This window comes from Actinia tenebrosa, unplaced genomic scaffold (genome assembly GCF_029948245.1).
Source record: "Actinia tenebrosa isolate PJP-AT-01 unplaced genomic scaffold, QUT_ActTen_1.0 PGA_scaffold6__47_contigs__length_16458017, whole genome shotgun sequence".
In the NCBI taxonomy this organism is placed as follows: Eukaryota; Metazoa; Cnidaria; class Anthozoa; order Actiniaria; family Actiniidae; genus Actinia; species Actinia tenebrosa.
In genome coordinates this window covers 15,265,627-15,279,862 of record NW_028292583.1, presented here as the reverse complement: position 1 = coordinate 15,279,862, position 14,236 = coordinate 15,265,627, and the positions used below count along the sequence as shown (strand labels likewise).

Sequence of the window (14,236 nt, the reverse complement as noted above, 5' to 3'; positions counted from 1 at the left end):
ACTCATAAATTACAGCAACTTTAAATTAATTTTTTTATGAAACATGGAAATTCGTCTCACCTTCTTTCTGTAGTAAAAATGTTCCTCGGAATTTTGTTTTAGTCTTAAATTTCACTACCAAATTTTTATCAGATTCTCTTATCCCAATGCTCGTTGGCCAAAGACTTCCGCTTACGATCGAGCCTTCAGGAGTCTGCACACCATCTTTAAGAAGTACAGCGGTATCATACACCAAAGTCAGGCGCAAGAACATAGCATGGTCGTAGTGCAGCCAATCGGTGTGTGATGTTCGTGAGCGGTAAACGTAAGACACGTAGAGTGGAACTCGTAAAGACAGCTGTGACTGTGTTAAGCCTTTTACTTGACGGCCAGTGATTAGGCTTGCACCACACAGCTGAATCAATTCAGAAATGTCGAAAAAACTTTCAAAACTCCAAACACATGACTCAAGGTTGAGGTTCTTGTAAAATTGCACCGTGGTGTTCCCTCGCAGTTGTGAACTAAACTGGTAAGGTTCTGCTTCTGTGATGACCCCTGCATCTTTGATGCCGTTATGAAGAAAACCAAAGGAGGTGGTAATTTCATCCTTGTCAAGGACATTTGAGCACTTATGCTGCGCAACTCGTAGAGCCCCGGGGGAAATCATTTCCCGTATATCCGGCATTTGTGTCGATATGATAGGAATAAGCCCGTCAGTATGGGGGATTTGTATCTTGATATGCACCATGTTGTCTTTCCCATCATTCCTTGCGCCAGTGAATGCAATACTCGCTGTAAAAGGTTCAGATCCCACGTGACTCGAATCACGTGATTGACATAACCCTTTCTTTGTTTGTGCAGTAACTGCCACACTCGTAGATTCCAGCCCAGGCTCCCCATTTGCTGTCACCGCACGAGCAACGCATCGCACGCGAGATCCCGGTATCAAGTATATACTGTCCAGGGTGACTTGGTCAGTGTAGGTGAAGAAAGTGTCAGCGGTTACATCCATAAACGCATGCTCAGTTGACCTAGCGATCTGCCAACGGTATTGCGTTAACGTGTTGTCGATGTTCTGTGATGCGCACATCGACCCTGTCTCTGAGTAGCGAGAGAATTTCGGGTCACAAGCCTGAAAAACAAAAATGCTAACATGACTAAATGAAAATTCATTGCTTCATAGCGAGATCATCTATATAGCTCTCTTACCGTTACGCAAACCACAGGATACCCAAGCGGGATCTCTTCAACAAATCCATTAACTTTATCATAATGACGAAGCGACACGACTTTGGGCATCAAAGGGAAGGTAGCTGATGACGTCATGACTGTTTTGTCGATGAATACTATTGTCTTCTTTCGTCCCAGGCTGCTAGACCGTGTCAGGTCTGACGATATGTACACGTGGAAGGCACGGCGCATTTGGCGGTTTTTGTTGAACAGTATTTCTATTTGCTCTTCGTGGCTCGTTTCGTTACCAGAAAACGACAAAACCTGTAAGTACAAAATAAATTTCACTACCTTGGTGGTGTTGGGGGGAAGGGTTTGGAATGGGGGAGGGGTGGGGGACTGATAAATACAGAGCGTTCAAAACGTTAAAGAAATCATGAAGTGAGTGAAGGCTCAAATTACAAAACATTTCTATTGAACAACTTATTGATTGAGCCCCCAAAGGTGAGAAGTGAATGCACTTCCGCTGCCCTCTACCCGTGAGTTTCTACATCATTAAAATCTTGCACGTCCTGATGCCTACAAACTTGCCTTACCTTCGTAAATGGTTGATAATCTTGACCAGCTTTTCCTGTCCCGTCAACGGTGAAGATCCTTACGCGAGACCTTTGGCTCAGATCTCCTGTACGTTGCACAGCAACTGTCACGTGGGTATTCTGCCTCTTGCTCGCGGGCTCATCGACAAATATGCGGTCTTCTGTTAGCTGGATGAGTGGTTCTGTCAAATATGAGGATATCCACAAATAAGGTTAAGCACTCTTACACTCATGTACTTATCCACTTATATGGAGACCAATTAATTTATTATAAGATGGTCCATCATTGGGTAAAAAACAGATACGTGGCAAGTGGTAATGGGGTCCCACTCAGTTTCACAAGCGCAAAGGGATTTTATTGTTCTGCCATCTAACCACAGGCAGCCTAAGCAGTATTATGCGATAGGGCACATGATGGTGCGCAAAACCACTATTAGCTATAAACATTCAGTCACTCGAGTAACTCACCATCCTCAGGATCGTCAATAGTAATAATCGTAGTGTTCTTGCTTCCGACACGAGCATTGTGATTGGTCGATTCGACAACCAATCGGAATCGCTCCTCACCCTCATACACCAAGTCGTTAGTAACCATGACTTCACAATTCTTGGTGGCGTCCCCATGGTTAAACGTTACGAGGTAGAGATCTGTGTTAGTTCTTTCGGAGAAATCCTCGCCAGCTTTGGCGGTACCTTGTCGTGTATAGCATCTCACGCGAGAAGAGTACCTGAGGTCTCCAGTGCGAATCAACTCGACTTTCAACAGACCAACGTCTTCTTTAATTGAGACGCTTTGTTTTTTGAACTCTACAACTGGCACTGGAAAGACAAGATGGTAAAGTGTGAAAAGCCTTTCCCTCCTTAGGAATAAAATTTCAATACTCTAAATCTCTATCCCTACCCCACCTGCTACCGTAAACTTAAACTCCACCCTTCTTTAGGAACAAATCTCTATCTTTACCACACGTTTCAACGCAAACACTCAAACTCTCCCCCTCCCCCCCCCCCCCCCCCCCCCAACCTCCTCAGTAGGAATAAATCTCCATCCCTACTCAACCTCCACCATAAATACTAAAACTTCCTCATCCTACCCCCTTGGGAATAAATCTCTATTCCCACCCCACCCCCAACGGAAATTCCTCTTCAAATACTTACAGTCCGATAAAGTATCGTTAATCATAATAGTTGTTTTCTTTTTCTTTCCCAGTCTACCATTCACAGGGGTTCGTAAGACAAGCTGGAACTCTTCTATGCCTTCTACTATTGGGAGCCCTGTGTCGTCTTGGATTGTCACGTGGACTGTCTGTTTGTTGACGTAAGGCGCGAAGTAAACAATTTCGGCGATAGGAACGTAGTCTTTACCGGCTGTCACAACGAAGGAGTCGCAAGTTATTTTAAAGTTATTATGATAAATTTTACTTAAAACTCAACACTCATGTTGCTTTACCTTCAGCGGATACAGGATCCGTCTGCCTCGATCTGATGTAGACCGAGGAGGACTGCGACAAGTCTCTTCCAGTCCTCTTGATCGTGACTTGCACAGTCGAATCACTTTCATCAGTCGAGTACACAGCGTGTTCAAAACTGATTCTTGGCTCTAAATAAAAGAGAAGTTTGAGGGGAAAAAAGTTGCTAGAGAGGAAGTGAAGGAAATAAAAGATAAGATGTGGTGACCATGTTTCGTTACATGATGATGTTGATGATGTTGATGATAATGATGATGATGATGTTGATGATAATGATGATGATGATGATGATAATGACGTTGATGATGATGTTGATGATGTTGATGATAGATAATGATGATGATGATGACGATAATGACGTTGATGATGATGTTGATGATAATGATGATGTTGATGATAATGATGATGATGATGATAATGACGTTGATGATGATGTTGATGATGATGATGTTGATGATGATGATGATGATGATAAGCTTGATGATGATGATGATGATGATAAGGTTGATGATGATGATGATGAGGATGTTGATGAGGATGTTGATGATAATAATGTTGATGATGATGATGATGATGATGTTGATGATAATAATGTTGATGATGATGATGATGACGATGATGCTGATGATGATGTTGATGATGATGATGATGAGGATGTTGATGAGGATGTTGATGATAATAATGTTGATGATGGTGATGATGATGATGATGATTATGATGTTGATGATGATGTTGATGATGATGATGATTATTATTATTATTATTATTATTATCTTACCGTCTTGTCTATCAGGAGAGATAACCACTTCAGTAGTGTTATACTGACTGTTCACGTGACTACCCTTGTATGACATCAGCTCAACAATGAACTTTTCCTCTTCCTCGTATAACGTATCGTCTATGATCACAACCGGGCAGAGCTTTCGTACTTCTCCCTGTCAACATACAAAACATTCTAAGTTTACTTTGATTGATATGTTTGTGTCGGGTTTGGAAATCGCGTCTGCAAGTGGAGATGACTAGCAATACGCAGTAAAAAATGGTTCGTGGTCAAAGTCAGCCATTGTGTAAGCACGTACTCGTGGACGGAGGGCTGCGCTGTAACTGTGACGGTATTGTGTTGATGCTTATACCGGATTGGTTCAGTGGATGTGATCAGTTCCATACCGTGTCCATGTAATGCGTCTTAATATTTTCACAGTCGTAGGAGAACTACTCGTGTTTTTAAAAAAAAATCTATTGTACAATGAATATTGATTTACCTTTTCTAGAGTTATGAGACTGTCTTGTTCGTCTTCTCGGACGATGAAGTCAGAATAAGAAAGAACGCTGGTCGGGAAACTACCTATAGCCCAACCTAGAGAGAAATAAAACAGTTGAACTTAGTAAAAAGACCCCTATACCTTGGGTGTAATGTTTGCCCATTTCAGACCACGTGGCATTCTCTAGAGTATCTATTTTTAACGGTTGCGTAGGAGAAAACACATATTACTCTTCATCATATCATCTTATACTCAAGAGAATGACACGTGATCTGAAATAGGTAAACACTGCGCTAAAAGTAAATAGATCTATGAAATAATTTAGATTGGCTGCCTTCTGATATAAGCCTACCTGGTTCGTTCTTATAGCGAGTAACACACAAAACTTGAAGGCTTGTTGACGAGTCACCAGTCCTTCTCAACTCCACATTCATTCGTCCCACTCCTTCCTGGACCACGCGATGAGGAGTGACCATCTCAAGCATGGGTACTAAAATGAAATGAAACAGATGCAAATACATGGAACAGTCAGCCAAGGAAAGAGAAATAATAAAACAGAGAAAAGGAAATAAAGCAAGAGAAGGGAAGAGGAGAGGAAAGGAGAGGAGAGGAGAGGAGAGGAGAGAAATGAAGAGATAAACTTATTAAATATAACATAGTTATACTCACAGTCTTCAGGATCTTCTATAGTGACCAGTGTCGTATTCCTAGCTCCTATGACACATCCCCTTGGACTAGTAAGCTGCAAGCTTAGCGTCTCGTTAGCTTCATACTTCTTGTCGTCAATAATACGCAGCTTCCACATGACCTTATTTTGTCCCGGACTGAACTGCACATTCGTCGTCGAGGCAGAAAAATCTTCGCGCAGGTCAGCAGTGTTCCCTATCATTGCCATGCGCAAAAATGAGGAATCTCCGAGAAAGCCTTCGCGCTGTAAGGTGACAACGAGCGACTCTTCTGTCTCTTTGACTTTGTAGGAATCAATGGTGAAAGAAACTCGCGCCCAAACGATACTAAACTGTTGTCGTGGAAGAGTATTCCCGGCAGGGTCGATCACCGAAAATGTGAACACATCTGACGTGACGTTTAGGCACAAGACATATCTTATCCTCAAAGAATCAATATCGTGTTGAGTGAATGTATCTAAGCTTGTATTAGTCGAGAGCGAAGTAGTCAGGAATCCATTCAGAGGATGATCATCAATACTATAAATCAAAGCTGAATTGTTACTGTCGCGGTCCTCTGACTTTAAAATAGTGTTGTCCAAGACAAAACCCAGTGTACCTTGTTTAAGCACCTGTAGATCTGTGACGCCCCGGTTATGGATCAATAATGGCGGTCTATTATCCACTGCGGTGATTTCAATCTCCATTTCAAAGGGCTTACTGCGCGATAGCTTAGTATTTGGGGACAGGTAGAACTCTTTATGACTTCCATCGCTAAGAGACACAAAGAAACTATCCTTGGTAGTCTCAGTTCCATCGTGAAGATACGTGATAAATCCTTTATTCACGTCCGATTGTGAAAACTCCCTCACGCTAATACCACTTTTGTACAGTTTTCCGTGAAGTGGTACGCGCGTCACCGTGAAAACCAAAGACTCAGGTGTCGTGTCTCTATCCTCTGCGCGCAGTTCAAACGGACTAACAGCAACGCTGCTTCCTTCTTTGACTCTCAACGTATTACGAAATGCGACTGGTTTCTTGTTATTAACATCGATAATTGAAATCAAAAACCTTCTTGTTATGGTCGTACTAGATCCATCAGTGACTTCGAAATCAAAGCTGTCGCCAGCGCTCTCCTCATCACTGGTATGGACGTACAAGAGCTTGTTAGACGCGATGTCTTTCTGAGTAAACGACGTTACAGAGACTCCAGGTGCGTCGCTGAGCTCTAAATGCCCCTCCGAGGGAACTTTCGTCACCGTATAGCGCAACCGTGTGTTATCGCTCCCTATGTCATGCGCAGAAAGGAAATCTGTTGTTATGGTAACGCGAGTGCCTTGTCTTAGACGAGCTCCTTCGTTGATTACAGTCGGGGGTGTTCGATCATCGGCTTTGATGAAGACATAAAATACCTGATGAAGAAGATTATTCAGACCGTCAGTGACGTCGAAGTACATCTCATCTCTAGGAGTAGGTATGCCCTTAATATGCGTATAAATCACTAGACGTCTATTGATATCCAGTTGCGTGAAAACATCTCCTTGCGTCAGATTACGAATCGACCCATCTTCGCGCAACATCTGCAAGAACCCAGCTCCAGGAACAGCGCGCACGACAAAAGTAATATTTTCATCCGTAGAATCGATATCAGTGGCTTTTAGATTTTGTGAAGTGATGAGATAACTCTCCCCAACCGCCGCAAGTTGTAACCCCTTGTTCACCTCCAATCTCGGATGTTCATCATCAACTGGCACGATTTTTATCGGTACTGTCTGCGTCGTATTATGAACACCGTCCGACACAGCCAACGTCAAAGAATCCTCCAAAGTCTCGCTACCATCATGCTGGTAGACAACAGACGTCGATTTTCTTATTTGCGTCAGGGTGAACTTATCCACTGGAATGTTTCCTTCGATGCGCGTGTCTGTGATGATGCCATGTTTAGGAGCATTAATGACGTAGAACATGAGTTCATCGAGAGGTGCGTCGCCATCCATGGCGTTAAGTAACGTTACATCGATTACTAGTTCAGCACCTTCGTTGACTACGAAATCCCGGTAATATAGATGTGGAGCCTAGAATCGAAAACAGATTGATTGTAGGAGACGTTAGATGAGTAAAAAACTTGGCATTGAAATTTGTTTTTAAAAGCTGTGTGTTCGTTACCAAGATAGAGTGAAGTTATCAAACCCATGAAATAGATATTAGCCTAATACACTTTAGTAGACCCTAATTCCATTGTCTTCTTTTGTGTCTATTTGACTTTTACACGTTGACTAGTATTTTTTATTTCACGGGTTAAATACCTTCACTCCATCATTATGATTTTCTAAAATATCCTTTAAATTTTGAATAGAGAACATATTTTGATCTGTTAAGGAAATTAGTTTTTGAGTTTTTATAGATATTATTTAATGATTAAAAATAACCAGGGCCATACTTCCAGACATCGAGTGCTGAACCGTCGTATGGCATTACGGCTACGCCGGAGATTTCGACCCCGACACCGCAATCCCGGGAGGAATTACAGACTGACCAGGAAGTTTACGAATGTAAGAGCTATTAATGAGTTTGTTTGTCATTCTTGTGGGCCACAACAGACGAGGTAGCCAAGATAGTGCGCCACCCCATCAGTCAAACCTGCAGCCGTTGGGACTTATCAGAACATCAAAAGTCAGTCCAAGTTATCTGACTGTTGAGGACATTCAACAGGGATAACCTGAAACGACATCTTTTCTTTTCTTGGACAAATTACTAGCTTCAATCAGTGTTTCGATGATATTTGCAGAAAATAAAGTTTTCAAAAGTTTTTTATTTACTCCACTAACTGAAAGCGATTTTTATTATCATTATTTATTACAAATAACCGAAGACCATACTCCCAGACCCGAATGCTGAAGCGTCGTATGGCAGCGCGAAGCATTTACGGCTACGCCAGAGATTTCGACCCCGACACCGCTATCCCCGGGAGGACTTACAGACTGATCAGGAAGCTCAGCAAAAGCCTATGGGAGAGGTTAGTCGGCCTCTAGACCGTAAATGATGAACCCCTTGCTATGACCAGAATACCTAAACTGTACTTTGTGTCGCTGCTGACTATGTGCGCATGGTCACTTTATTCCATGTGGGATGCGTTTTGAACAAATAACTCAACATACCTCGTCATTCTTTGGTAAAATAATAATGTTCAACAGATATCGAGATGACGTGTTGTTGGTATCCATGCACGAGAACGCCATCCAATCAATACGTGGCTCGCTTCCCTCGTGTTTACTCTGTACATAATTAACATTCCCTTGCTTGATGTCTTGCGCAGTGAACGATGTTATTCTCTTACCAACGTTACTGATCTCAGACCCTGGTGACGGCAACACGTTCTCGAAAAACCCCGACGTTGGTTGCACATCAATCATACATATGACGTCAGTGTCACGTGTGTCGGCGTCGGTGATAGTCACGTGTTGTAGCGAGAGTCGTGTCTTTTCTCCTTCGCGTAACGTCATTGGTCGTTGGATTGTTACTTGTGGTGCCTGATTATCGACTGGGACGATCAGCGTCATCACCTCAAGTGCTGTGACCAGAAAATAAATAATAAATAAGCGTTAACCGTGTGTTGAAGCTCCAAGTCTCAAGTTGTTTTGACATGCGCGTTCAAAGTGTCTTTCTTCTGGGCAGCTGTACTCAAACAATTTACTCAATAATTATGATGTCAATACTCCAGTTTCGAGTCTCTAGTTGCTCAGGGTTAGCCTCGATTTTGCGCAGAATGTTAGGTATGTGTTCCAGAGAAAGTCCTTAGAATTTCAAAGTGTTCGTAAAGTGTTTGTTTTCTAAGTGCATTCTCTACTTTAGCGTTGGTATTTGTAATATTTAGAATCTGATACAAGTCTAAGCCTGAGTAATTGAGTCTGTAATCAAGGAACACAGCGGTAATTTGAAACTCAAAAATGGTCTATTACATACAAATGACGCTGAAATGTTTCTTAAGAAAACAGCGACTCAACAGCCAAGAGACGTATAATGAATAATTACTGACCTCGGTACAGCCTGCCTTCCATGACGAGCGACTTGTTAACAAAAGCAAGATCAAAATGATCCTCATCACCATCTATCCCAGTCTCCTGACCGATATGTTCATAGCTTACCAGTCCCTTCATCACATCCTGCACGCGAAATTCTTCACTTGTGACTTCATTGAGCAAAATCCTACCCACACGGGGAGGGTTGGTCACACGAAGTGACGAGTCGTTGTCCTTTGATGTGGCTACTTCTTCTAGACAGTGTGGAAGCTTGAGGATTTCTTTGGAACGCTCTTTGACTTTAATGGTGACATTCAGTACCACGGTGGACAGGTTTTGGGGTTTTGGGGTGATGACTAGGGAGCAAGAGAAAAAACTTTGGATTAGTTAAATATTAGGGGTTTTTTTACCGGAAAATAATAATAATAATAATAATAATAATAACAATAACAATAACAACAACAACAACAACAACAATAATAACAATAATAATAATAACAATAATAATAATAACAATAATAATAATAACAATAATAATAATAATAATAATTGGGTTTTTATATAGCGCATTTAGTAACGAACGCCTTCCGCATAGAACTCTGGGACGGTGAGGAGTTCGCAAGAGTAGTCTCTTGTGTGTGCCTAAGTTTTGCAATACAATTTGATGTAGGATAAATTTACCAAGATTCCTTTGAGTTTCGAAAATTGAAAATAAAATAGAATGGTGAACACTGGTCACCCCTGACCCGAGGGGGAAATAAGACCTTCCCCGAGGGGAGAAGAGTGTGGATATGTTAATAAGTCTACATCTCATAAATATTTAACGGAACAAGATTAAAACCGATTGTGTTTATAACTGGGCTTGGTATTGTTTTAAAACCACAATGAAAGAACACTCCAGCTAAGTCAAGTATGCAGCAAATTAAGTATACTATCTGATCCATACGTAACTGATACGCCAGTATCTTATCATTTCCCGCGCAGTTCTAAGAGAAAACCGCCTGATTTTATAAATTAATGACCAAAATTCTCTAAATTGGCAACATGGATAAAGGCAATGTTTTTTGCTTATCGAGATAGGATGCATTCAGACGTCATTTACTAAGATATGTTTGATTCAGTATCGTAATCTGTTGGCCTAATCCCAGACATGAATGCTAAATTATGTATAAGAATTCTGTAAGCATTTCTGGCGTACCGTATTTGAACGAAGCGGATACCATTCGATGCTGTGATTGGATGAAACAAAGTAGAATAACAGGAATCCATTTCAGTGCAACTGAATGCCGTGTATTACACATACTGAGTGTCAGTACTCGAATTATATAAACGATTCGTTTTGTACTTCGAGGTATGAAGAGATTGTATTTTCACCTCTCACACCAATCGACCCTTCGCTGGTGGTCAACATCACGCAGCAGAAAATAAAAGAACAAAAAGTATTTGTTTTGTAATCAATCAATTCTGGTTTTCGATCATTACCAAGAGAATGAAATAACAAAAGGTACGGCGGCCCATGTTGGATGTTGTTGTTGATATAACAAAAGAAACTAATGACCACTCTTTTGTTAAATTCATCCAACATGGCGGCTTTGAAGACCATCAACTTCAAGGGTTTAAAACTTAAAGTTACGCAATCTCGCATGCTGGAATGAGGCGCGCGCAGACATGGAAAGCAATTTCAGTGTTAGGATGGACTCCAATGAAGCCAGCTGAACTACGTATTAAGAACGGTCTTTCTTCTTTGTGCAGTAGTGAAGTGAAATTTTCTTCTCTGATACAGGTAAAGGTACGCAAAGGGCTTACTGATGACGCCCTTCATTGGTGGCCGCGTTAAATTATGATTTACTAGATTACCTTTGAGAAATTCCAAGTATTGGTGAATGGAATAGAGCGATTTTAAATTTCAAACAAGAGCCTTTCATTTTATAGCGCATGCTCAATGAAATGGCATTTTGGTGCCGGAGCATGCGTAGTAAGAATGTCAGGGCTCTGGAATATCTTGGTCGTGTAGAAATACAAATAAGTACGACTGTAGTGCACGTTTAACAAAGCCCACTTACCTATTTCTAGCACGGCCGCCTTCTTGTGGACCCCATCATCTACTAACAAACCAGCCTCATCGCTCACTTCGCCTGCTACAGTATGCTGATATGAGAGAGCTAACCCTCTGACGTCATCCATCGTGAACCAATCATGTCTCTTCATAGGAGTGAAGTCCCTTAGCAACACACCGTACCTTGGTAACACTGTCAAAGACATACGGATCTGCTCTATGGGCGTGTCTTGGTCCTTTAACATGAGTATTCCTTCATCGATAATGACTTCGTTCAGTTCCTGTACTCGTAGTTGATTGACAGTCACGCTCGGAACTTGGTTATTCACAGGGTTCAAAGTAATACTCACCACCTCTCCTGTAAGTTTATTACCCGCGGGATCCGATACGGAGAACTCGAACTGCGCATGTCTTGGAAGGACACCTATCTCAATATCAGGTGCGCGGTACCCAACCTTCCCATGATTCAATTCCATCTGGGTAAACTTGGATACTTCCACACCGCTGCCGACCAGGAAGAGACTCCCCGCTTTGAGAGTGGAGTTGGTTCGGTCGACAAAGTAGGGCGGCTTGGAAATGGTGTAAATCAGCTTGAAGTCATCAGAATCATTATCAGTGTACTGTATGACAGATTTGTTTAAAACTCTCCACCCATTCTCATTAACTGACATAACTAAAGTGCTACCGGGGATTAATCTAGGTGCCAGATCGTCAACCTTGGTGATAATGATGTTGAACGCCTGGATGGGAGAGATATTGGGTATTTTAGCGTCGTCAAAAACTACGAAGTTGATTTGGTCCTGAAACGCCTCTCCGCCAAGATGTCTATAGAACACTCGTCCTTCTATGAGATCCTCTTGAGTGAATAACGTGGTGTTTTTCTCGTAGAAACCATCTGCTTGAAGAACCCAGTCCCTTGTCTCACTACTCTCAAGAATTCTCCTTCGTAGGCAAAGCATACCAACCTGTTCATACGACTGGGTTGGCTTTGGGGTTGGTGACCGAGTTGAAACTGGTAACGACATGACCTTGAAACTTATCTTCATGTCATCAGAGTCGACGTCGATCGCGCTTAGCATATATTGGTCAATCCTTGCCATGTCTCCCTCGTCTAGCACTAGTCCAGTGTTGTATATCAACACCGGGGCTTGATCATCAACCGGAGCGATAGTGATTGGGAATACAAACTCCACAACATGTGTCTCATCTGTCATGCGAAAGATGACATTATCACTGTACGTTTCAGAGCCATCATGATGATACACAACATGATCCAAATCCGTCGCCATGAAAATAGTTATCCTAATACCCATAATCCTTAGGTCACCGTGCTTGCAGTCCCCCAACAACTTGGAGTCTCACGTCATTCATGTTGTCTTTATCAGCGATTTTAAGACTCTGCTGCGCTCGATAAAGGCCGTGATTGCCCCTCGAAGAGACTCAAGCCCGCATTCCTGGTAACAATCGGAGCGTTTATATCAGTCATCTTGACCATGATAAGAAGAAGGATGGGATCAGAGATCGCGCCCTCGCCATCTATGGCATTAAACACCACTTGAAACATGTGTGGCTTAGCGTCTTTGATCGCAGGTGGTCGATAAGCGATCTTGAAATCTCGAATATCTTTCTGGTAAAAAGCTGTGAGAGGACGATAAGGATCATCCAGACTTACCAACTCTCCTTCCTCTGCTCCTAGAGGCTTGCTTATATTCAGAATGATGTCAGTCTGGTCTTGTCTCCAGATCCACTGCCGCGAGAACACTGCTAGTGATCGCTCCAAGGTCGTGATCTTTGACTTCTAAGGTATTCGAGGCTTCGAAAGATGCAGTAGGCCTTTCAGTTAACGCGCGCACCAAGAATGCGGATAATAATTTGAAAGTACTCTCCTCTTGATTACTGATAAAGTTTTATCAGATATTTCCACAACCAGTGAAACATAGTCGCGGTTCGATGATTGAAGATTACGGTGATGGTAACGAATATCCGAGGTTAGAAAGTCGTTACACTCAAAACGATTCCTCGACGAACCGTCTGTCGTGACGTTCAGGAGATCCCCATATCTTGGAGCTGCTTGAACTACATGGAACCGAAGCAGTGAAACATGACAAATGTGACCCTCCGAAGCATAAACAAATCCAAGGACCTCATCATTGATAGCAGACGATACTCCACCGACTTCAGGAACCACGATGGGGAGATTTTTCTGCACTATTTCCATCGGAGTAAACTGTACAAAGATTTTCAGGACAAAAGGAACAATCTTTGTTCTTTCCTGGGTATCGACACGAGCTTGTAACTTGATGAAATCTCCTGTGTGAAATTTTGAACCCAGATGAGTATACCGTACATCTCCGAGCTTAAAATCACAAGGAAAGACATCAGGGAAGAGAAATCCATTACGTTGTGACAATGGATTATCCCTTAGAACTCTCACTCGACAGTGACCATTCGAGGGGTTCTTTATGACTAGTTTTGTGTTTGGGTTTATGAAGACAGATCGCCCATATGGCACTTGTATAGGTACGGTGTTGACTACGATCGTCTCATCAGCATATACAACACGTAAACATAACGCCAAAACCACAGTAGAAATTTTCACTGCTATCATTTCAGCTCCTGTCGAGTACTCACGCAAATCTCTGTGTACTCAATATCGTAGGGGAGTTATACAAACAGGTATTGGAACTTGAGTGACGCGGACGTCTTCTACGTTGGTACAAAGTGCCCGACTGACGACACGATTGCTTAAACACCAGTAACGCTGCAGTAGTTTATTATACTGCCCGGTATCTCCACATCAGCATACAATAGGTTCATTTACACCTCTATCGAGCCGAAGCTGGTTGACAGTACATTTCACACCAAATCTCAAAAACTTGTTTGACAAATATTATCATACGTCACCTTTGCACCTGGTCATTCAACATCAGCCAGAGCAACAGAGGACTGTATGGAAAAGAAAATTGGCCTTCAATTAAAATTGAATCTCACTGCCGGGGGTATCGGGTTTAAACAGTTGCTGA

General features: G+C 42.2%; 1 protein-coding gene across 1 annotated transcript in view; it reads right to left on the bottom strand.

Annotated features, from left to right (window-relative positions):
* Window positions 1-14,236, bottom strand: part of LOC116308789 (FRAS1-related extracellular matrix protein 2) — a 16,721-nt gene extending 2,485 nt beyond the window's left edge. Inside the window, 18 exon segments of the mRNA XM_089038898.1 lie at window positions 61-1,111; window positions 1,189-1,473; window positions 1,746-1,927; window positions 2,214-2,564; window positions 2,901-3,110; window positions 3,193-3,342; window positions 3,990-4,146; window positions 4,474-4,568; window positions 4,826-4,963; window positions 5,143-7,213; window positions 8,297-8,709; window positions 9,175-9,513; window positions 11,221-12,547; window positions 12,549-12,620; window positions 12,622-12,936; window positions 12,938-13,051; window positions 13,053-13,097; window positions 13,099-14,236. Of these exon segments, the coding sequence (XP_088895024.1) occupies window positions 61-1,111; window positions 1,189-1,473; window positions 1,746-1,927; window positions 2,214-2,564; window positions 2,901-3,110; window positions 3,193-3,342; window positions 3,990-4,146; window positions 4,474-4,568; window positions 4,826-4,963; window positions 5,143-7,213; window positions 8,297-8,709; window positions 9,175-9,513; window positions 11,221-12,547; window positions 12,549-12,620; window positions 12,622-12,936; window positions 12,938-13,051; window positions 13,053-13,097; window positions 13,099-13,821 (8,038 nt within the window). The 5' untranslated portion in view covers window positions 13,822-14,236.